At 44.5% G+C, this 23204-nt stretch overlaps 1 protein-coding gene across 2 annotated transcripts in view; it reads left to right on the forward strand.

Annotated features, from left to right (window-relative positions):
* The window catches only part of ATXN7 (ataxin 7), a 142865-nt gene that overhangs the window by 45249 nt on the left and 74412 nt on the right, over positions 1-23204 (forward strand). Inside the window, exons 1-3 of one of the 2 annotated variants that reach the window (XM_040246572.1) lie at positions 922-1001; positions 1419-1733; positions 1960-2028. In XM_040246572.1, coding sequence (XP_040102506.1) covers positions 1430-1733; positions 1960-2028 — 373 coding nt within the window. In that variant the 5' untranslated portion in view covers positions 922-1001; positions 1419-1429. Of the gene's footprint in view, positions 1-921; positions 1002-1418; positions 1734-1959; positions 2029-23204 lie in introns of those variants that run through there. The other variant, XM_040246571.1, reaches the window with a different exon arrangement.

Here is a 23204-nt window from a genome sequence, read left to right on the forward strand (position 1 = left end):
TGCTAAGAACACTTAATTAAAAGCGCTTGATGTGGTCTGCTACTGTTTCAAGTACTTCAGGTGCTTTAGTGCATTAAGTAGCCATTTATTTTACCGTCTTTTCCCATCACTTGAGCAAAAGCTTTACGCGCAATGTGTGTATTGCGGAAGGGTGCTAAGTTTTGTGGGCCAGTGCTTGAGTGAACAATATCTAACAGAAAACAGTATTTTCTAGGAATGCTGTACATTCACCTAAGCCCTAGCTTCTCGCCCTGCCCAGGCAAAGAAATCATAAAGAGGGAGGGAGAGACCAACAGCTTGAATTAAAACTAATTAGACTTGGGGGTGGTGGGGTGGTGAGGTGGTGAGGAGGGGATGGGGGTGGTAGTGAATGAATCACTTCCAGGAGCACTGGAAAGGGAAATATAGAAATTTGGAGTCGTGTCTCTAAAACATGTAAACGGATTCGCCTCGGTCTCTCTCTCCTCCACTGCATCTTACACTGATTTCATGGTCTCCTCTTTGCTGAACGAGCTCAAGTAACCCGGGAGCACGCGCTGATCTCCCGTGGTGGGCTTCGGGCCGACACCTGGGACAGCACCTGGGCTGCATTTCCTCGCCTGCCAGTGGTTTCCTCCGCGCTAGGCGTCCCGCTCAGCGGCGGCTTCCCATTCATGCTTTTGACAGCCGCGCGGCCGCTCGCGAGCTGAGAGCGAAGAGCTCCTTGAATCCGCCCCTGCTCTCTGGATCGGACCCGGGCGGGAAGGCCCGACAGCTACGCCGGCCGGCTGGTTCCTCCATAGGTGGCTGCGTTTCCGACTGCGCCCTGGCTCCACTCCGGGGGCTTGACGTGCAAACTTCGCCCGAGCTAGCTGAGAGGGAGGGACCGGCGAGGGGGAGGAGGCGGCGGGAGGCGCCTCCGCTTAAGGGAGCCGGCCGGGCGCCGCCGCTCGGACGGACGCGCGGACGGAAGGAAGGAGCGGGGCCGCCGGGCCCGGCCCAGGGATGCGAGCGGCCTCAGGGTGGGCAGCCTGGGGACCCGGGGTGCGTCTCGGGCCTCCCCGCCATGGGCCGCCGCGGCGAGGCGCGGGGCTGAGGCGGGGGCAGCTCTGGGCGCCGGCCTCCGCGCCGGGTCTCCGCGGCGGAGGCAGGCTGGGGACCCTACGCCGCGGTGGCAGCCCGCCGGCTCTCGTCCCCTCCCCCGAGGGGCACCGGAGTCGAAATCGAAAGCGAGCCCGCGCCGCGGACTTTGCGCCCAAGGCGGGGGCTGTGGAGGGTGGGGGTAGGAGGAGGAGGAGAGCTGGGGGTCTGGGCGGCCGGGGGCGCTGTCAGCGCGCCCCACCCGGCCCGCGGGCCGCGCACGCCGCCGGAACTCCCCGGCGCCTCCTTAAAAGCAGCCCCCGCGCGACTCTTTTCCCCCTTTTTTTGTTACATTGTAGGAGCGGAAAGAATGTCGGAGCGGGCCGCGGATGACGTCAGGGGGGAGCCGCGCCGGGCGGCGGCGGCGGCGGCGGCGGGCGGAGCAGCGGCCGCGGCCGCCCGGCAGCAGCAGCAGCAGCCTCCGCAGCCCCAGCGGCAGCCGCCGCCGCCGCGGCGCCTACGGCCGGAGGACGGTGGCCCTGGCGCCGCCTCCACCTCGGCCGCCGCCGCAATGGCGACCGTCGGGGAACGCCGGCCCCTGCCGAGTCCCGAAGCGATGCTGGGACAGTCGTGGAATCTGTGGGTCGAAGCTTCCAAACTTCCTGGGAAAGACGGTGAGTGTCCACGCCCTCCTCTTCCCCGCGCAGCCCCCATTCCCCCATCCTCAGACCCTTCTCCCCTCCCCCGTCCCGTGGCCCGCCCCCTCGGGGGTCAGAGATGCTATCTCCGGGTTGGGGAACGCGGAGGTGCCCGCACCTACTCCGTGCGTGCGTGAACGTGCGTCACACTCGCCGCAACTGACCTGCCTCTCCCCTCCTCCTGTGTGTGTGTATCTCCTAGGGACGGAATTGGACGAAAGTTACAAGGAGTTTGGGAAAAACCGCGAAGTCATGGGGCTCTGTCGCGAAGGTGAGTCTAGCCCTCTGATGGAGTTTGTACAAGTCCAGGGGAAGTATCCTGGCCGGCTGACCAGGGCGGTAGCTTGAGCCCACCTGAGCCACTCCGCTCCTCCCACGCGAGGATGCTGTCTGATAAAGAAGAAAGGGGAGGGATGGAGCGTTTGGAAAATCCGGTTTCCGGAGGCTTCGTATATCCGGGAGCATCCAGAGCCCTTCAGTGGAGGCCTGGCTGGGTGCAGTTTAAGCGCATTGCTCAGTGATGAACGCTGGGACCAGCAGTGAGTTTAACCCAAATCTCTTCAGGTCTGACCCCTTATGGAGAAACGCGAGGAGTGGAGGGAGGAATTCTCAGCTTCCAAAAGCGTCTCCACGAACGTCTTAGGGGGTTCTGGAAAGGACACCTTGCCACCTGTAATTGCCAGAAATAAAAATGAATTTTAAAAAAGACAGCACTTTACCTGTACAGCCTATTTCCATAGGATTTATGTTACAAAGGTTAATCAAAAGGATCATCACAACCAAGGAGCTGTTGATCGGATATTTTTTCTTTTTTGTATTTTTATGAAGGTGTCAAAATCAGCGGGGGGGGCGGTCACAGAATTTTATCTGTTGAAAAAAGCCTTTGGTGCGCTTATGTAGTGAAATCAGAGTCTAATTATTGGTCAGTTTTTAATAAAAACTGTTTGGTAGAAGGAAATAACTGGAACTAAATGTGGATCTCTAAATGAAAGATATCTAGGAACTGTCAGACTTTTACTTCAGGTTTTCTTTTTCTATAAATAGTCCCCTTTGATGTCGAAGGCCTGTGTTGGTCCTGGGCACATGGTGGTCAGAAAGGTCTAAAGGAGTCCAAGCTGTTCCCTTCAGTAGTAGTATGGACAAGGACTTGAGTGAGGTTTGGTATCCAAAATATTGAGTTTATATTCCCAGCGGAACTTTATTTCTCAGTGTGGCCATTTATTTTGGCATTGTTATTGTCAAGGGCCCAAGAATAGGTACAGCTTTGACAAGAGAAACATTTTAAAGTCCAGAGTTGGCCCATCGTTACTCTGTCTCCACACTTCTTGTTTTTAGTGCCTGTCTTGTCTTTATGTTCACAGTTTTGGTTTTTTTGAACTAGCTTTTTGTTGGCCTCTTGGCACTAGGAGGAAGAGTAATAGCAGTGGCAACTTTCTGAGAGCTTCCAATTGTAACAGATTAGAGAGCAAATTAGTTGATTTTGCTAAGGAGAATTGCTGTTTGAGAGCTAAGGAAAGAGAGGGAAAGCACAGGACTTGCTGGCGATGTTGCAATAGGAAAAATCAGTTGTTAGTCCGGTTTTAGTGTTGAATTGGCAGCCTGCCTGGGCTTAAAAAATTTAAAATCACTAGGTGGTAACTCTCCTTGGAAGCAGTTGGAGTAGAGCTTTAGAGGATCTGACCTGCTCCTGTTCTTAGTTTTTCTTCTCTGGATGTGGATATATTTTCCATAAAGAGTTTCTAAATCTGTGTGAAAACAGGGTGCTAATTATTGGTAATTTGCCTATAGAGGTTGAATAAGTATGTTTGTATTTCATTGCACCACTTGGTCTGGATTGAGACCCAACCAAATGTAGTTGCCTGGACCCACTTTTTGCTGTATTTATTGTTTTCTCTTTGGGCATAGTCATTAGTGTATTTTACCAAAAAAGATCTAGGACCTCTTAATTCCTGTCTTGGGGCACAAAGAGATCATAAATTTGGTGTCTGTGCTTCTGACCTATCAAATTATTAGTGGCTATTAGCGATACCATTTTTTCCCCTAAGCTTCTCTACCCATTCAGAAGATGCTGAAGCAGCCAGGATGGCTGAATTTCTGCCTGCCAGTTTTAAGTAGAGACCAAAATTTCTGATTCAGTCAATTTTCAATTCATTTGTGACTTTGTGGATTTTCTGGGATAAGTATAAGGATGTCCAGCACTTTAGACAGTGGGCCTTTGTTTTTCTAACAAATAGTTCATGTCAGGCTGTTTAAGCATGAAAATACATTTTAAAATTATCAGACACTTCTTCTTTGTCTTTGATTGAGATTATCTCCTACCAAGGAAAAAGTGTTTTGGAGTTAAATTCTTACTAATTCTTCTTGTCAACAAAGTTAAATTGAAAAGAAATATGTAGATAAATTGAAACTATGAGTGAAGCACTAAGTCAGAAACTGTTTGTCTTGGAAGATATTTAGGAATATTGACCAGACTTTTTGAATTCTCCAGTTTATGATTGTGCACCTAAGAGTTAGAAACCTGGGTTTGAAGTTGATAAACGTTGCATTTTACCTTTCAGAATCTAAATTCCTCTTTGTCAAAGGAGATGATAATACCTACTTCCCATGGAGGTTGTAAGAGTTGAAATTAAATTAGATACTAGAAAATGACTCCATACATACTACTTCTTTTCAACCCTTTCAACTGCTGATAATCTTAGCGTGATCTCCTAATTTGTTATTTATCGAGGTCAGAAATTTTTAACCTGGGCCTTGAATTGGCTTCAATTCAAGGAACCTGGAATGTCAGGGCAAATTGGAAGTGGTCAAACAAGAGATGGCAAGAGTGAACGTCGACATTCTAGGAATCAGCGAACTAAAATGGACTGGAATGGGTGAATTTAACTCAGATGACCATTATATCTACTACTGCGGGCAGGAAGCCCTCAGAAGAAATGGAGTAGCCATCATGGTCAACAAAAGAGTCCAAAATGAAGGACTTGGATGCAGTCTCAAAAATGACAGAATGATCTCTGTTCATTTCCAAGGCAAACCGTTCAATATCACAGTAATCCAAGTCTATGCCCCAACCAGTAATGCTGAAGAAGCTGAAGTTGAACGGTTCTATGAAGACCTACAAGACCTTTTAGAACTAACACCCAAAAAAGATGTCCTTTTCATTATAGGGGACTGGAATGCAAAAGTAGGAAGTCAAGAAACACCTGGAGTAACAGGCAAATTTGGCCTTGGAATGCAGAATGAAGCAGGGCAAAGGCTAATAGAGTTTTGCCAAGAAAATGCACTGGTCATAGCAAACACCCTCTTGCAACAAGAGAAGACTCTACACATGGACATTACCAGATGGTCAACACTGAAATCGAATTGATTACATTCTGTGCAGCCAAAGATGGAGAAGCTCTATACAGTCAACAAAAACAAGACCAGTAGCTAACTGTGGCTCAGATCATGAACTCTTATTACCAAATTCAGACTTAAATTGAAGAAAGTAGGGAAAACCGCTAGACCATGCAGGTATGACCTAAATCAAATCGCTTATGATTATACAGTGGAAGTGAGAAATAGATTCAAGGGCCTAGATCTGATAGATAGAGTGCCTGATGAACTATGGAATGAGGTTCGTGACATTGTACAGGAGACAGAGATCAAGACCACCCCCATGGAAAAGAAATGCAAAAAGGCAAAATGGCTGTCTGGGGAGGCCTTACAAATAGCTGTGAAAAGAAGAGAGCTGAAAAGCAAAGGAGAAAAGGAAAGATATAAGCATCTGAATGCAGAGTTCCAAAAAATAGCAAGAAGAGATAAGAAAGCCTTCTTCAGCAATCAATGCAAAGAAATAGAGGAAAACAACAGAATGGGAAAGACTAGAGATCTCTTCAAGAAAATTCAAGATACCAAGGGAACATTTCATGCAAAGATGGGCTCAATAAAGGACAGAAATGGTCTGGACCTAACAGAAGCAGAAGATATTAAGAAGAGGTGGCAAGAATACACAGAAGAACTTTACAAAAAAGATCTTCACGACCCAGATAATCACAATGGTGTGATCACTCACCTAGAGCCAGACATCCTGGAATGTGAAGTCAAGTGGGCCTTAGAAAGCATCACTATGAACAAAGCTAGTGGAGGTGATGGAATTCCAGTTGAGCTATTTCAAATCCTGAAAGATGATGCTGTGAAAGTGTTGCACTCAATATGCCAGCAAATTTGGAAAACTCAGCAGTGGCCACAGGACTGGAAAAGGTCAGTTTTCATTCCAATCCCAAAGAAAGGCAATGCCAAAGAATGCTCAAACTACTGCACAATTGCACTCATCTCACATGCTAGTGATCTCAAAATTCTCCAAGCCAGGCTTCAGTAATACATGAACCGTGAACTTCCAGATGTTCAAACTGGTTTTAGAAAAGGCAGAGGAACCAGAGATCAAATTACCAACATCTGCTGGGTCATGGAAAAAGCAAGAGAGTTCCAGAAAAACATCTCTTTCTGCTTTATTGACTATGCCAAAGCCTTTGACTGTGTGGATCACAATAACCTGTGGAAAATTCTGAAAGAGATGGAAATACCAGACCGCCTGACCTGCCTCTTGAGAAATCTGTATGCAGGTCAGGAAGCAACAGTTAGAACTGGACATGGAACAACAGACTGGTTGCAAATAGAAAAAGGAGTACGTCAAGGCTGTCTATTGTCACCCTGCTTATTTAACTTCTATGCAGAGTACATCATGAGAAACGCTGGACTGGAAGAAACACAAGCTGGAATCAAGATTGCTGGGAGAAATATCAATAACCTCAGATATGCAGATGACACCACCTTTATGGCAGAAAGTGAAGAGGAACTAAAAAGCCTCTTGATGAAAGTGAAAGTTAAAGAGGAGAGTGAAAAAGTTGGCTTCAAGCTCAACATTCAGAAAACGAAGATCATGGCATCTGGTCCCATCATTTTATGGGAAATAGATGGGGAAACAGTGGAAACAGTGTCAGACTTTTATTTTTTTGGGCTCCAAAATCACTGCAGATGGTGATTGCAGCCATGAAATTAAAAGATGCTTACTCCTTGGAAGGAAAGTTATGACCAACCTAGATAGCATATTCAAAAGCAGAGATATTACTTTGCCGACTAAGGTCCGTCTGGTCAAGGCTATGGTTTTTCCAGTAGTCATGTGTGGATGTGAGAGTTGGACTATGAAGAAGGCTGAGCGCCGAAGAATTGATGCCTTTGAACTGTGGTGTTGGAGAAGACTCTTGAGAGTCCCTTGGACTGCAAGGAGATCCATCCAGTCCATTCTGAAGGAGATCAGTCCTGGGATTTCTTTGGAAGGAATGATGCTAAAGCTGAAACTCCAGTACTTTGGCCACCTCATGCGAAGAGTTGACTCATTGGAAAGACTCTGATGTTGGGAGGGATTGGGGGCAAGAGGAGAAGGGGACGACAGAGGGATGAGATGGCTGGATGACATCACTGACTCAATGGACATGAGTCTGAGTGAACTCCGGGAGTTGGTGATGGACAGGGAGGCCTGGCGTGCTGTGATTCATGGGGTCGCCAAGAGTCGGACACGACTGAGCAACTGAACTGAACAGAATTGGCTTCAGGGGGTTATGGTTATCCTGAAATTGTATGGAAAATAGTATGTTATGTCCACTTATGAGGGCAGGTGTCCCCAGCTTTTCTTGGGTTCTCAAGGATTGTTCACTTATCTTTACCTTCAAAATTTCTAAGTTAGAATCTCTTTTTTTTTCCTTTTCCTCTTTTTTGCTCTTGTACTTTTTTTTGTCTAATTCCTTCATGATGAGACTGCCCAAGAGTTAATGCTGTGGGAGAGGTTGGAACTGTTGACTTAAGTGGAACTGAGATTATCTGTGGTTTAGCAATTGTATCATCCCCCTGTTTTCCTTTTAGCACAGGTAGATAAATGTTAGGATAAAATGTCAGTTATCTTTCAGAGAGCAACCTGTTTTTCATTTATATCATCAAATTTTTATTGCCTTGCTTGTTTTGTTCTGTAATATGTAATTTTATGGCACAGTTGGTTTTACTGGGAAAAGATGGATAATACATTTTTAACTTTCAAAAGACTAAACGCAGAAAATTACCTTTTTCTTAAAGGTAATTTTTGAAATTGTATAAATAACATTAATTATGTTTAGATGAAAGTAATTGGTATGAGTAACTGATTAAGGTTTTCATATTGGTACCTAAGCTTGGTACCTAAGTCCTTAAGTGTAAAAACATGAAATGCCTTCACCTGACAGCAAATTACAAATAAAACATTGTAGGAGTCAACAGTGAAAATAGAATGTTTTCTTTGGAAAGTCATTCCTAACTTTTCTTAAGCCCATCTCTTGTGCAGCATCAAAGTAACCCATATTTTTCCTTTGTCTAAGCTCTCTTCCTATCACCATATGAAGGTGTGTGTTATGTGATGGCTCTTTTATTAGAGTGCAGGCTGCTAGAGGACAGGTTTGTTATTGACCAGGAAGGATTTAGCTCCTACACATTGCTGGCGTTCAGTGAAGATTTGCCCCCAAAATAAATGAACTGGGCTACTAGGAAGATTGAAGAGTTCAACTGACTAACCTTCCATTGTGTTGTGACTCAAAAACAGGTACCTATTCTGTGGCGGGGGCGGTGTGCTTTCTGGCCAGGGACTGTTGCTGAGTATTTCCTGTGTCTCTGACCTGAGTTAGCACTTTTCCAGAAAGAGTACAGGCAAGACACCACCTTTTTTTATCACTGATATTTAGGCGAGTGAGTAGGAGGGTGACCTTGAGTGATATCCACAGTTGATGACAGGTGACCTCCCTGTCAAAACAACAGGGACCTAATTGAGCCTAGGTCAGGATGGAAGAGAGGTTGGTTGACAGCTGCAGGGAGCTAGGTACCAAAGGAAAAAGAGAAACTAGGAAGGTAGGTAGCCTTAATCAACACAGATTGAGTCAACATACCACCTTTTTCTTCCCTGGGGGTAAAAATTGTTCATAGTCAGGTAACTGAAAACAAACAGGTATTGGTGGGAAGGACTATTAAAATAACTGTGTTACAGACATAAAACCTCTCTGAAATAAAGAACATCTCTGTTTTTCTCTAGGGTTTCTCTTAATGTCCCCCCCTGCCCCACCCCAACTTTTCTGATGCACAATTTCAAATACACAGAAGTAAAGATAGTATTTTAATGAGCCTCCTGATGTCTTTCCCACAGCTTATGAGTTCGTGCCCAATCTTGTTTCATCTCTGCCACATTCCCCACACTGAAGCATGTCTCAGACACCATATTTCTTTTGGTTTTCTTTTTAATGCTTGCATGGACTTCAGCTTGTCTCCTGGTAAAATGGAGCCTCCCTGCACTCCGTGTCTTCTTTTGAGGCAAGGCCTGCTTCCATTCAGAGAAGGCAGTGGCACCCCACTCCAGTACTCTTGCCTGGAAAATCCCATGGACGGAGGAGCCTGGTGGGCTGCAGTCCCTAGGGTCCCAAAGAGTCGGACATGACTGAGCGACTTCACTTTCACTTTTCACTTTCATGCATTGGAGAAGGAAATGGCAACCCACTCCAGTGTTCTTGCCTGGAGAATCCCAGGAACGGGGGAGCCTGGTGGGCTGCCATCTTTGGTGTCGCACAGAGTCGGACACGACTGAAATGACTTAGCAGCAGCAGCAGCAGGCTTCCATGAGCCTGTAAGGGTTCTGCAGGCAGCAGGCCTTGCAGTCTGCTGACACCTTAAGATCCAAAGTAAGCCTCAGACAGGAATCAGTGTGATCTGGGTTCACTGTCTCCAAATTGCACTTACACACATTCGAGGAGGGTGGATGATGGCGTTGGAACGCCCACACTTGATGCTCCATGAATGAGCACTGTGGCTCCAGGAGGCAGTGTCCTTGCTCACAGTTCCTGCGTGTAACTCTCTGCCTGTGAAGTCTGCACTAACCCAGGAGTGAGAGGGCCTGAGGAGACCTAGAGACACTCCGAAAGAAGCAATCTTTCCCCTGACCTGAGTATGGCTCCTTAGCTACGTCACTGCAGATTGCAGCCCAGCTAAGAATGCTTTTTTTTTTTTTCTTTTTAAAGAAGTTTTGTTACTTATATTTATTTTTGCTGTGCGGGGTCCTCGTTGCTGTGCAGGCTTTTCTCTAGTTGTGTCGAGTGGAGGCCACTCTGGTTGCGGTAATGTGGGCTGCTCAGTACGATGGTATCTCTTGCTGTGGAGCATGGGCTCTGGGGCATGCAGGTTTCAGTAGCTGCAGCTCCCGGGCTCTAGAGCGCAGGCTCAATAACTGTGGCACACAGGCTGACGTGCTCCGTGGCATGTGGGATCTTCCTCGACCAGGGAACCTGTGTCCCCTGCACTGGCAGGTGAATTCTTTGCTACTGAGCCACAAGAGAAGCCTCTGAGAATGCTTTTTATATTGTTGAGTGGTTGACGTAAAAACTCTAAAAAGGAGATGTTTAGTTCCTGATTTGTGGGAAAGTATGTGAAAGTCAGATGTCAGAGTCCATGAGTACAGTTTCACTGGAACATAGCCACAGCCGTTCACGCACGCACTTTTTTTCTGTGCAGCTTTTTTCTCTATGCAGTGACCTGTGGAGTTGAGGAGGTGTGACTGAGGCCATATAGCCTACCAAGGTCAAAATTCACCATCTGGCTCTTTACAGAAAAAGTTTGCCATCCTTGTTCTAATGGGTTTCTTGGTTAATGAAGGGAAGCCTTTTCGGTAGAATGTGATTCTATTACTCCTTGAACATTCTGTTTTGAGGGGGAGAATCTTAAAAATAGTAAAAAAAAAAAAAAAAAACCACCATTCAACCAAAAGTTATTTCAACATTGAAGAAATATGTTGAGCCAGAAAGAGAGATACATGTGAAGATGTAAGGTTTTGTGTAAGAAGGTTCCTATTTTTGTCACTTTTGTCACTCTCTGCCACTTTTCTAGGGCATAGACCTGTGTCTGGGCAATACAAATATAGGATATAACAGAGCTGTTACTGTCTCAGCTTTACAGAGCTTTGGGTGTGAGGATGGGGCCTGGCTACTGTTAAGCTCCTGGATAGTATATACATCCTTGGGAGAAGGAATCTGGAACTTTCATGGGATTTTCAAAAAGGGACCTGGCACAGATTCTCGACAATTTCTGCCCTCGAGCTGACTTTGGGACGCTGAAGCCCCGTGAAGCTTTGGAACTTGACTTATAAGGCAGATTCACCAGGAAACACATCTACATTTTGATTAATGAGGAGGGCATCCCACACCCTTCCATCTCACAGCTTTGATTTGTACTTGCTGAGAAGTGTCACACTTGGCACAGTCCATGTTGAGTTCCTCAACCCAGAAGACTTCACAGTAAAGGAAACCATGCGTGTTTCCTATATAGGATGAGGCTTCCAAGCTGAATGTACTCCTTTTAAAGTTTTGATTAGTTCTTGTGAACTCTGATCTCAGGAGGGAAGCATAGGAAATTTATGCCTCATTATTGAGTATGACCTATTTGTTATGTGGTCAAGTATTTCCCTTATAACAGCATGTTGCTTCCTCCTATCCACATCTGACAATGTTCCTACATGTATGATGACAATTCAAGTTCAGTGAGAACTTTTACTCAGTGCCAGTACAGATTTTACCTTATGTATTTTTCACATCTGTTCTGTGATGCAGGTATTACCATTATCCCCATTTTACAGATGAGGAAACTGAGGCCCAGGGGAGTGAGATACTTTACCAAGACCCCAAAACATGCAAAAGACCTTGGGACTCACATATGTCTAACTCCAAAGCTCACCTGCTTAACCCTCTGCTGTGTTGTTGGGAAGATCGCCTGGAGAAGGAAATGGCAACCCACTCCAGTACTCTTGCCTGAAAAATTCCATGGACGGAGGAGCCTGGTAAGCTACAGCCCATGGAATCTCAAAGAGTCGCTGTGCTGAGCTCATTCCAGGATGTGCATCCACAGCACAGGCTGCTGTGACCTTTGTTTTCCTTATCCTTGGCTAGAAATACTGACTTTTATCTCAAAGGGGGAAACCTTTTTCTTTTTTTTTTTGTAAGTAAAGCCATCAAGAGCCCTTCCTTTGGTGTGTTTTACAGCACTCTCTGTGTTGTGTTTAGCAGTTCTTTTTTAAAATCTTTTCTTTGAGGGGGAGGGAAAGTATGCACAGTTTGCATTAGAAATAATTGGATTTAAAAAAAGATTAGGTGAAAGCTAAAGTTGCAGCAGATAGCATACACAATCATCTGGGATTTGCACCATTTTAAAAAAATCCTTTAAAAAAAGGAGAAGTGAAATTTCACTGTTTAAATAACATTTCAGTCCAAGATTGCTTTTAGTCACATTGATATTCACAGTTTATGGCAGTATTTCTAATAAATGTACCCATCTGATTATTAAAGTATTTTTGATTGAAGTTCTAAGAAGAAAAAGAAGCCTGTTAGTAGACTTAACAGTTGGAGTTACTGTACTTCTGAGAGGAAGGCAGAGGATTACATTTATATTCGTCTTGTACAGCAGGGATCATATAAATGAGCTGAAGAATGATTTTTGCATTTCAGGCATTCATAACATAAAACTAGATTAAATGTTCTTGTTCCTCTTTTTAGTAAAGACCCTGCTAACATGAAATACTTTTTCTCTTATATGTAAACTTATGGCAGGGAGAAAGTAATAGTTCATTATCAATTAGATTTGTAATCTTAAACATATAAAATATTCTCATCCCAGGTGATACTGATGTTTTCTATAGTCCTGAATTCCAGTAATGCAATTAGAAAAAAAGAAGGCTTTTAACCAGTGGTCCCAGGCTTTTATATATCAAACCAGAAAGTTTCTAAAATACATTGGAGATCAAACAAAGGGTTGCTAGTATTTTAGAATATATAAAATTAGACATTATAACATATATCATTCTTACCATCATAAAAGTGTGAGAGCTGTTGTTCCGGAATAAAGGACAGTTCTTTAAATTTGAAGAAAATTTAGGTTTAGGAAGAACTCATTGCATTTTCTTTGTTTTTCATGTTTCCTTGTGGACTTTTTGAAGCTCACTATGTATTTTGATATTTGATAATCAAGGCTTTAAATTAGCTTCCCTAAGTGTCTGTCTTGTAGCCCTGCTTCTGTGTGCTGCTATTAGTAGGTGTTATGGAGAAAATAGGATTCCATGTGGTAAACTTGCAAATAGTAGCTTTAAATAGAGGCTATACTGAGAACTCCAGTTGAGAGTTAAACCAACCTGAGTTCAAATCTCAGCTCCACTAGAGGAGTCACTTGAGAAAAATCTACATAGCTTTGCTCAGCCTCAGTTGACTTACCTGTGAAATGGGAATCGTAGCAGTACTTCATAGTGACTGGGAAGATGAAATGATGTAATAGAGTTTCAGCCTTTTGTATGTTATCTGGCAGAGTAACGGTTCAATAAACATTACTTGCTAACATTGTTATTTTTATCAATCCCGAAAGCGCAGTGTTGTGAGCATGCCTCAAATCAAGTGCTTAGCCAGGACTCTCAGGAGAGCAGCGGGAAGCGAAATGTCAGTTTTTCATTTGCAGGCAGTCTGTAGGCAGTGAGAAGAAACCTCAGAGTGCTCAGGACAACAGAGTGAGCGTAGCAAATGAACCCCAGCTCCCAGCTTTCATGAACATGAGTGAAGATGAGAAGTGGACACTGACATTGCTTGTTTCTGCTGTTAGTCATCTCTTTTTGGACTTGCAGAGAGAAGCCCGGTGTGGGGTTTGACTTTGTTCTGTCGTATAAAACTGTGCTTGCTTCTTTCCTGGAAGCCCGTAGTTGCTGTCTCTTCTTGGAATGTTTTGCAGAGTTCTCTTTGTGGGCAAGAAAGGTGAGTTACAGCCATCAGAATAAAGTCCTCCTAGGTTGGGAAATGAGTCAGAGATAACTGAGGCTGCTACTTTTAAGATTTTTTGTATGCTTAGTGGTAGTCATGGGATTTTCTGTCCGATGAGGGAATTTTAAAATTGCCTTTTCAATGCTTGGAAATTTCCATTTAAATTTGAAGCAGTTCTCCATTTAAATGACCTTGTTCTCTTTGGAAACTATATCTGCAGCAACGTTTTCATGGAGGGGGGGAGTATTATTGAAGTTCATACATATTCATTATACAGATTTTATTAATAATTTTACTAATTTTTTTCCATACTAATGACAGTATGAAATATGAAAGCCATCATTCTCTGTAATCTCATTCTAGGCCAATTTTTAAATCTTCAGTTATAGGATTTGGACTTGGGACAATTCATACCTGATCAAGGATATCTGTGTAACTGCTTAGGGCCCTTGGTGACAGGCAGGGCTCCTCTTTGCCCCCCCTAGTCGTCTCACTTCCTGTCAAAGTGGGCAGGCCTCAGGATATCTTGTCCAGCCGTGATTCCTGCCTTGAGAATCCTCTGGCTGTTTTGCCTTCTTTCATTTGCTTTATCCCTCAGACATTTGACAGGCATGTTCTCTGTGCCTCTTAATGGGGTTAGAGTCTGAGGGTATAACTCAGTGAAGTGAAGGCACAGTCCTGACTGGCAGGCAGTTGCTTAGCAAGTTGTGATGGAATTAACCTGCTAAGTGGTAGGTTCTCCTGGGTATTGGGATAGAGTGACAAACATCAGAAACAGCCCCTAACCTTGAGTAAAGCGAGACCCAGTCAATACACAAATGTTTTACAAGGAGATTGAGTGCTGTAACATCAATAAAGTAGGCTAGTGAGTTGATGTGGGAGGAGGGGTTCAGGCTAACATGATCAGGGACAGCTTCTCTGAGCTTTAACATTGGAGCTGAGGTGGGAATGGTGAGAAGGAAGTGGCCACTGAGTTATCTGGAAGGAGGAGCAAGAAAAAGCAGGTATGTGGCCTCTCTGAGATGAGCGTGGAGCACAGTGGAGGGAAAAGAGGCTAACAAAGGCCAGAACACAGAAGCCAGGTCAGAAATTTGAATTTATCTGAACTTTAGTGAGAGACTACTGGCGGGTGGGGCAGTAGTTTCATCCGGGTAGTGGGTGGATCTAGTTGGATGGTGAGTGGATTGGGGAGAGGGTGTAGGGACCAGTAAACTAGGTGAGAGGTGATAGGGGCTTAGATCCTGGTGATGGTGGTGGCAAGGCAGAAAGGTTGTCCTCTTACGGACTTGTTTTGGAGGTGGAGTTGATGATTTAGTGAAGAATCAAAAGTGGGTGAGGGAGGGAAGTGAAGATGGAGATCTGAGATGCGAGCAGTTGTGTGGTACCATCTAATGAGCTGAGGAACAGTGGAAAATGGGGAGACTCAGGGTCAGGAGCTGGTTTTGGCCACAGTGTGTGAGGTCGTGGGCATCCGTGCAACAGTTGAGTATACAGCCCAGAGCTGAAGGAGCATCCTGGGCTGAAGCCGCTGGGTGAATCTGTCATCATTGTGCAGAGGACAGGGAGAGCTGGGCGACAGGCGAGTTCTCTCGGGTTTGAGAGTCAGTAAAGTATGGAAGCGGGCCGGCGGCTCAGCCTTCAATAAGGGGATGTGAGGGTAAGGAGGAGTCAGCAGGAGTGGTGAGGGATCTCCAGTGAGGCTGGGAGGGAAGCCAGGTGAATGTGAAGTGTGTAGGCTTCCAGAGAAGAAACAGGTAAGTGAGGAGTGATGGCCTGGGTCCCCTGCTGTTGTGAAGTAGTAAAGGCAGGCCAGGGAATTGATCTCTGGCTGTGGCAGTGTGGTTAGTGCCCCTAATCAGGAGAGTTGGGGAGCCAGATGCCTTTTTGGAGTGGGGTTAGATAACCAGAGCTGGAGGAGTTGAGAGGGCAAGGGTGCGCAGGTCTTCAGATGGTTTTGCTTTAAAGAGAACGGAGGAATAAGTTAATAGCAGGTTGGAGGCATAGATAAAGGCAGCAAAGGGAAGGTTTGTTTTATTTTGTTTCGTGTTATTTATTTTGGATAGTATTAGGGCACATTTTCTGCCACTGGAAATTATCCAGGAGTGAACGATAATTGATAACGTGTGAAAACAATGGGTCATCATGAAGATAATACCTTAAGATGGGAAAAGGCAATGAACGGGATCACAGCCTAAGTGATGTCAGTTCTGGGTCGAATCACAGACTTGTTCCTGTTGTAATGAGAGAAGGAGCATGTGGATCAGTTGCAGATAAGAATGTGGAAAGTTGGGAACATAAGGCAGGGGATTCTTTCCTGCCATTTTATGGAGTAAAAGAGAAGAAGAGAGGTAGGAAGAAGAATTTTGTATGTCTTGTCCTCAAAGTATCTAGACTGGTCTGGTGGCGAGGTGTTAGCCAAGTAAACGGGCAGTTACATAACCTTTAGAAGCCTCTTTCTGTGGGCTTCCCAGGTGCTTCAGCGGTAAAGAATCCACCTTCCAATGCAGGAGATACGGGTTTCATCCCTGGGTCAGGAGCATCCCCTGGAGGAAGAAATGGCAACTCAGCCCAGTATTCTTGCCAGGAAAATCCCATGGACAGAGGACTCTGGTGGGCTACAGTCCATAGGGTCACAAAGAGTTGGACACAACTGAATGGCTGAGCATTCATGTGCACACACACAACACGCACACACACACTGCATTTAGAAGAAAAGAGCTTTGCACTTTGTCCAGAGGGTGAGCCAGAAAGGATGTCATGGTCATAGTATGGATGGTGAGTTGGCAGTGGCTGAAGTACAAGTTGGGGGCCATGGGGCCTGTAGTGTCCCTCAACGTGAAATCCTCAAGGGTCTGCTGCTGCTGCTGCTAAGTCGCTTCAGTCGTGTCCATCTCTGTACGACCCCATAGACGCCAGCCCACCAGGCTCCACTGTCCCTGGGATTCTCCAGGCAAGAACACTGGAGTGGGTTGCCATTTCCTTCTCCAATGCATGAAAGTGAAAAGTGAAAGTGAAGTCACTCCGTTGTGTCCGACTCTTAGCAACCCCATGGACTGCAGCCCACCAGGCTCCTCCATCCGTAGGATTTTCCAGGCAAGAGTACTGGAGTTGGGTGCCATTGCCTTCTCCGCTTCAAGGGTCTAGGTAGTCATAAACTGAGGAAATGAGATTTTTAAATGTAGCTCTCAATTTTAAAGTGGATCATTTCTCCATCATGAAACTCTTCAGTGGTTTCTCTTTGTATTCATTCATTCATTGAGTCAGCGTGTATTTGTTGAGCACCTACATTGAGCTAGGTATGGTTCTAATTTTCAGAAAAATAGTAAACATTCTATAACTGCCCTCACAGAGTTTCTACTTTAGTGCAGGAGATAGACAATTTTTTTTTAAGTGAAGTATATATATATATATATATATATGCTAGTTGGTGATGGGTGGTCTAGAGAAGGATTATGTTGGAGGTGTATAATTTAAAATAGGTTGGGAAAAAAATTAGGGTGAGAAGGAGTTTTCTGAACAACACTTTCAGGGTATGAAGGCTTGAGTCACGTGAACATGGTGGATGAACCTAGGGCAGAAGAGAAGGAACAGAGAATCCAAGGGCTGTGGTGGGAGAGGGTGCTGAAAGGCTGAAGAACAGCAGGGGGCAGGGTCGCTGGAGGAGCCTGAGCGGAGGGAGTGAGGCCCCAGAAGTCAGCAGCTGAGGGCTTGGGAGGGAGTTGGGGAGGCAGATCACTCAAGGGCCTCATAGCACATTGAAAATCCAGACCCCTTCACTTCGGCCCACTGGCCCTCCTGGGTCTGGCCTCTGCCAGGCTGGCCAGTACCAACTTCCGCTATCCCCTGGGCCCTAGGTGCATGGCCTCCTTCCAGTTCTTGCACCCTGAGTTCCTCCCAGCTTCTGAACCTTTGCATGGGCTCTTTCCTCTCCCTTAGCCCTCACCCCTTCCTTAAGCCAGCTATCATCATCGTGAAGGAATCCTCCATGTCACTGTTGCTTTGTGACCCTTCTCAAAAACTACCTGTTAGTATCTTGGTATAATGTAAGCCATCATTACTACGAAGATGAGTCAGTACTGTTAGATTTGGGGTATGAATGCTGGGTAGAAGGAATTATGGCCAGTTTTTATATAAGTCTTGGCTAAATTTGCAAATTTGACCTAAAGGGGAAAAACAGTATGGAATAACTACTAATGATATTCTTTAGCCTCTGGTTGGTATTGTTCTCTGCAATAACATTTCATTCCCCTGTTGATTATAAAGTTTGATAGACCATTGTTCATCTTTATTCCCAGTATTCCAGCACCTACTTTTTGTTGAGTAACAATATGCTGGGAAGAAAGAAATGGTTTTGGTTTTAGAATGACTGGTTGTGTACGAAGAAATGACAACGTGCCCGAATCCTCCTGTTACATCACTGGGGTTTTCTTTCCCAAGATATACTCTGTGCTTTTTTCAGCCTCTGAATAGGAAATTTATTTTCTGCCTTCCCTTTATTCCTGTTTCTAGGCCTTTTTCTGTCTCTCTGAAGCGCCACTGTACTGGGGACAGGCTCAGAGTTTACTGTAGACTCTGTGTGCTGCACTTTCTATTCCTCTTATCTCACTAAGCCCATGTCTCATGAGCTTTTCATTGTTAACTGGCAGCTGCAGTGACTGTTCCTTTAAAAGATCTTGTGTTTGGTAGATGTTTTCTTAAAAGCTGGTGGCTGTTGATGATAATAATCTGTGTTGTGTGAGTTTATAATCTATCCATGAATCATAATCTTCTCATTGAACAGAATTATGGCAGGGTAACAAGTAAAACAACTGACTTTTTTTAGTAAAGTTGGTAAGCTCTAGTATTCATTAAGTGCTGGGTAAAATTAGGAAATATTAGTATTTATCAAGATCTTATAGAAATTTCACAGAGATTGTTTCTTTTCACTGGTAATTCTGAAATAAAAACAACTTCCATAAAAATAAGAATTCGATAGATGGCGCTTAAGATTTAAGAAAAATATGTTGAATCCTGATAGCAATGGGGTTTGCATACCAATTTTATTTGAATGGGATTTTTAGAAAGTGTTAAGAGAACTTGAAAAACTCTTGAAAATTTGAGTCACTAATTTTTATTCTCTCTCTCACCAGACAATGTCCTGCTTGACATTAAGTCACTTGGTTGATTAGTCTGAACTCTTTCTTTTTCTCCCCATCTCTGTTTGTCTTGATGGTGGTGCTTCCCCAAAAAGGGAAATAGGTTTCAACAACAAAACTTTGCGTCACTTATTTTTCTCTGCTCTGGTCGTATTGCATTACTGTGGCCTTGCCTCCATGTGTGCACAATTGGCACAAGGCAAATGGGAGTTGGCTCAAAGGCCAGCCAGCCTGCTCTTCTGGGCTGTGGAGCCTCTCACAGCATGCTGGCCTCTCTGCACACAGTGGGCTCATGCAGCCTGCTGTCAGTGAAGCGCCTGAAATGTCGTGGAGAGATGACTGAGAGGCATCCCATCCATCCATGGCAACTGGGAATTACTGGCTCAAGAGTGTCTGGCAGGAATCATTTGAAATGGTTATGACCTAAATTGAACATAATTTAGGTTTCTTTTTTTTTTCTCCTACAGAAAAAAATAGGTCTTAATGTTTATCTCAATGGTTTTCGAGGAGTGTGGGTCACATCGGAGAGGTCAGACTTTAGTGCCTCATTTCGGTAAAATTCAGCAGTCCCCTGTTCAGAGACAGCTTTTCCTTCCGTTTAAAAAGATAACAAGTTTTTCTTTTTACTCTCAAATCCCCAAGAAATGTTTAAATGCTGTCAGCTTTATGCAAAGGTAATTAAGGAGTGAGTGGGGAATATGTCTTGCAAGCAGTTGGTTTGGCATCATCACTCAGGTTATTATTTGCCTGATGAAAATGTCTTGTAATAAGATCCTTGTGTTTGCAGCCCCTCCACAGCTTTCCCTGGAAGTCCTTGGCCGTAATTATGTCTGTATGTGGGCACTGTCAAATGAAGAAAGGAGCCAGGGTAGAAGAATAGCCACTGGATCTTTATCAAACCCACAATTTAAAATTAGGGGTTGTTCTAACATGCCCCTGTTGCTTTAGAACCTTTGTACCAACTTCTAAGGCTACTTCTGTGGAGATATATAGTAAAGACTTGCTTGTAGATTTTGTTCAGTCTGGCTGTTGAGTGTCTTATGAGGCTCAGACAGTAGAGTGGTGCTGTTGCAAAGAACTGTGAGGCGTTAAAGTGAAGCAGGGGTCTAGAGAGCTTGGGAATCAATGGAATGCAAGGTGGAAATTCTAACTTCTTGTTTCTACTGCTGATCTTCCTTATGAGCAATCTCTGCAAAAGGAGGGAATAGTTGTAACTGAGCTCCGACAAAGGTATGGTGAGTGGTATCCATGGATACTCATATGTAGGATCAGTTTTTATTGGGTGTCTGGCCTTGATAAAAAGTCCCTGAAGATCAGAGAGGGCGCTCACGGACTTTCTCTTGCTACTGGAAACAAGCCTCCTCCCTTGCCTGTGAGGCCAGTGACAGACAGACCTGGTCAGGGTTCCTTCTTCCTTGAAGCCTTTTTGCCTGCTCTTCAGAAAGAATATACATTGTTGCCTTTTTTCCCCCCTTTTTTTTGCTTTTGCTTTGTTTCCAATGCTCTTGGCTGTATATCTTCAGTTTGGGTAGTCTCCTTTATGAAAGTGTTAGTCACGCAGTCACGTGCAACTCTTTGCAACCCCATGAACAGTATGTAGCCTGCCAGGCTCCTCTGTCCATAGAATTCTCCTGGCAAGAGTACTGGAGTGGGTTGCCATTCCCTTCTCCAGGAGATCTTCCTGACCCAGTGATCGAACCCAGGTCTGCCACATTGCAAGCAGACGCCTTACCATCTGAGCCACCAGGGAAGCCCTTTGTATATCCATACCTTCTTTGAAATGACCCTGTACCCCTTTAAGTCTTAATTCAGGAAAATAATTCACATTAAATCTTGCTTTCTTTTAATGTCTCTCATCTTACATCATGACCTGGGTGCTGGATGTAAATAGTGACTGTGATAAGCCAGTGTCAGGGAAGAAAAGCCTTGAGTGTAGAAGTGGAAATAGACACACACAGAACTCATTTCTGGTCTTTGGGGTCAGAGGTTCTCAAACAGGGCTTATTTGAGCAGTGCACAGTCCTTGATCCCCTTCATAGGTTTGTGCAGAATATCGTCTATAGTTGCCTAAGTATGGTTTTCTAGAGAGACACGACATACATTTCAGCCGATGTTCAAAGACCTTCATGATCCAATAGTGTTCCGCATCACCAGTGAAAGTACCCAAGCTCATTTTATAAGATCTTAGAATGTCTCCATTATTATTTCCTTTGTCGTTAAAGCAGGTTTTGTGTTCCAGTTCCAATATTCAAGATACGTAATTTTTTAAAATTTCCCATTGAGTCTCTAAATGTTTTGCTTAGTTAATGCTTTCACAGCAATATTGTTTTCTATTAATATAATTTTCCTTATAAGCTTATTAGTATTCTGGCTCCATTAAAGGTGAAGAGTCATAAGTGGGCTAGCCTGAGAAGATGGCCATGTGGAGCTGCCCTTATTTCAGATAGAAAGAGTGATGCAAATCCTGACTGAAGTCTTGTTCCTGAACCTGTTTATAAATCAAGGATAAGTGTGGGACGGACTTGAACATGAAGTGGCAGCCACAGTGATCTGTGTGAAATTCACAGCTAACAGTGTTCATTATGACTTAGATGATGGGCTCTTGAGTAACTGACTTCATTGATTCCTCTTGCTGTTAGTGTGAAGCTAAAACTGTGATGGCTGCTGAATAAGGTTCTGTTTGCCTGGGGTCAGCCCAGCCCCTCCGCTCCTCCCTCTACGTTCTGTGTTGCTCCCGTGCGGGGACACTGTCGCCTTTGCCTGGATACCCTCCCCCTCTCCTTCCTTGTTTCCCCTAACCCTCTTTCCCCATAGAAGGAAAACTGACCTGCATCTCTCAGGTTCAAGCTTCAGCATCAATTCTTCCAGGCAAACTTCTGGGAGCCCTGGGCTGGCTTTATGTCTGCCGTGTGCTTTTTGAGTTCATCCGCAAGGACATTTCCCCACGTCATTGTGTATAATTCTGCCTGGGTTTCTTTAAACTAGTGCATAGTATTTTGTATTATGAATATACTATGACTGTGTAGTCAGTCAGTCAGTTCAGTCACTCAGTCGCATCTGACTCTCTGTGACCCCATGGACTGCAGCATGCCAGGGTTCCCTGTTCATCACCAGCTCTCAGAGCTTGCTCAAACTCATGTCCATCGAGTTGATGATGCCGTCCAACCATCTCATCCTCTGTCATCCCCTTCTCCTCCTGCCTTCAATCTTTTCCAGCATCAGGGTCTTTTCAAATGGGTCCATTCTTCACATCAGGTGGCCAAAGTATTGGAGTTTCAGCTTTAGCATCAGTCTTTCGAATGAATATTCAGGACTGATCTCCTTTAGGATGGACTGGTTGGATCTCCTTGCAGTCCAAGGGACTCTCAAGAGTCTTCTCCAACACCACAGTTCAAAAGCATCAATTCTTTGGCCCCTCAGCTTTCTCTACAGTCCAACTCTCACATTCGTACATGACTACTGTAAAAACCATAGCTTTGACTAGACAGACCTTTGTTGTCAGAGTAATGGCTCTGCTTTTTAATATGCTGTCTAGGTTTCTCATAGCTTTTCTTCCAACTAGAAAGTGTCTTTTAATTTCATGGCTGTAGTCACCATCTGCAGTGATTTTGTAGCCCCCCCAAAATAAAGTCTCACTGTTTCCATTGTTTCTCCATCCATTTGCTATGAAGTGATGGGACCAAATGCCATGATCTTGGTTTTCTTAATGTTGAGTTTTAGGCCAACTTTTTCACTCTCCTTTTTCACTTTCATCAAGAGGCCCTTTAGTTCTTCACTTTCTGCCATAAGGTTGGTGTCATCTGTGTATCTGAGGTTATTGATATTTCTCCTGGCAATCTTGATTCCAGCTTGTGCTTCCTCCAGACCAGCATTTAACATGATGAATTCTGCATATAAGTTAAATAAGCAGGGTGACAGTGTACAGGCTTGACGTACTCCTTTCCCTATTTGGAACCAGTCCGTTGTTCCATGTCCAGTTCTAACTGTTGCTTCCTGACCTGCATATAGGTTTCTCAAGAGGCAGGTCAGGTGGTCTGGTATTCCCATCTCTTTCAGAATTTTCCACAGTTTGTTGTGATCCACACAGTCAAAGGCTTTGGCATAGTCAATAAAGCAGATGTAGATGGTTTTTTGGAACTCTCATGAGTAGTATGAAAAGGCAAAAATATATGACACTGAAAGATGAACTCCCCAGGTCGGTAGATGCCCAATATGCTACTGAAGAGTGGAAAAATAACTCCAGAAAGAATGAAGAGACGGAGCCAAAGCAAAAACAACACCCATTTGTGGATGTGACTGGTGATGGAAGTAAAGCCTGATGCTGTAAAGAACAGTATCACATAGGAATCTGTCATGTTAGGTCCATGAATCAAGGTAAATTGAAAGTGGTCAAACAGGAGATGGCGAGCATAAACATCGACATTTTAGGAATCAGTGAACTACAGTGGACTGGAACGGGCAAATTTAACTCAGATAACCATTAT

Source organism: Oryx dammah, unplaced genomic scaffold (genome assembly GCF_014754425.2).
Source record: "Oryx dammah isolate SB20612 unplaced genomic scaffold, SCBI_Odam_1.1 HiC_scaffold_9, whole genome shotgun sequence".
In the NCBI taxonomy this organism is placed as follows: Eukaryota; Metazoa; Chordata; class Mammalia; order Artiodactyla; family Bovidae; genus Oryx; species Oryx dammah.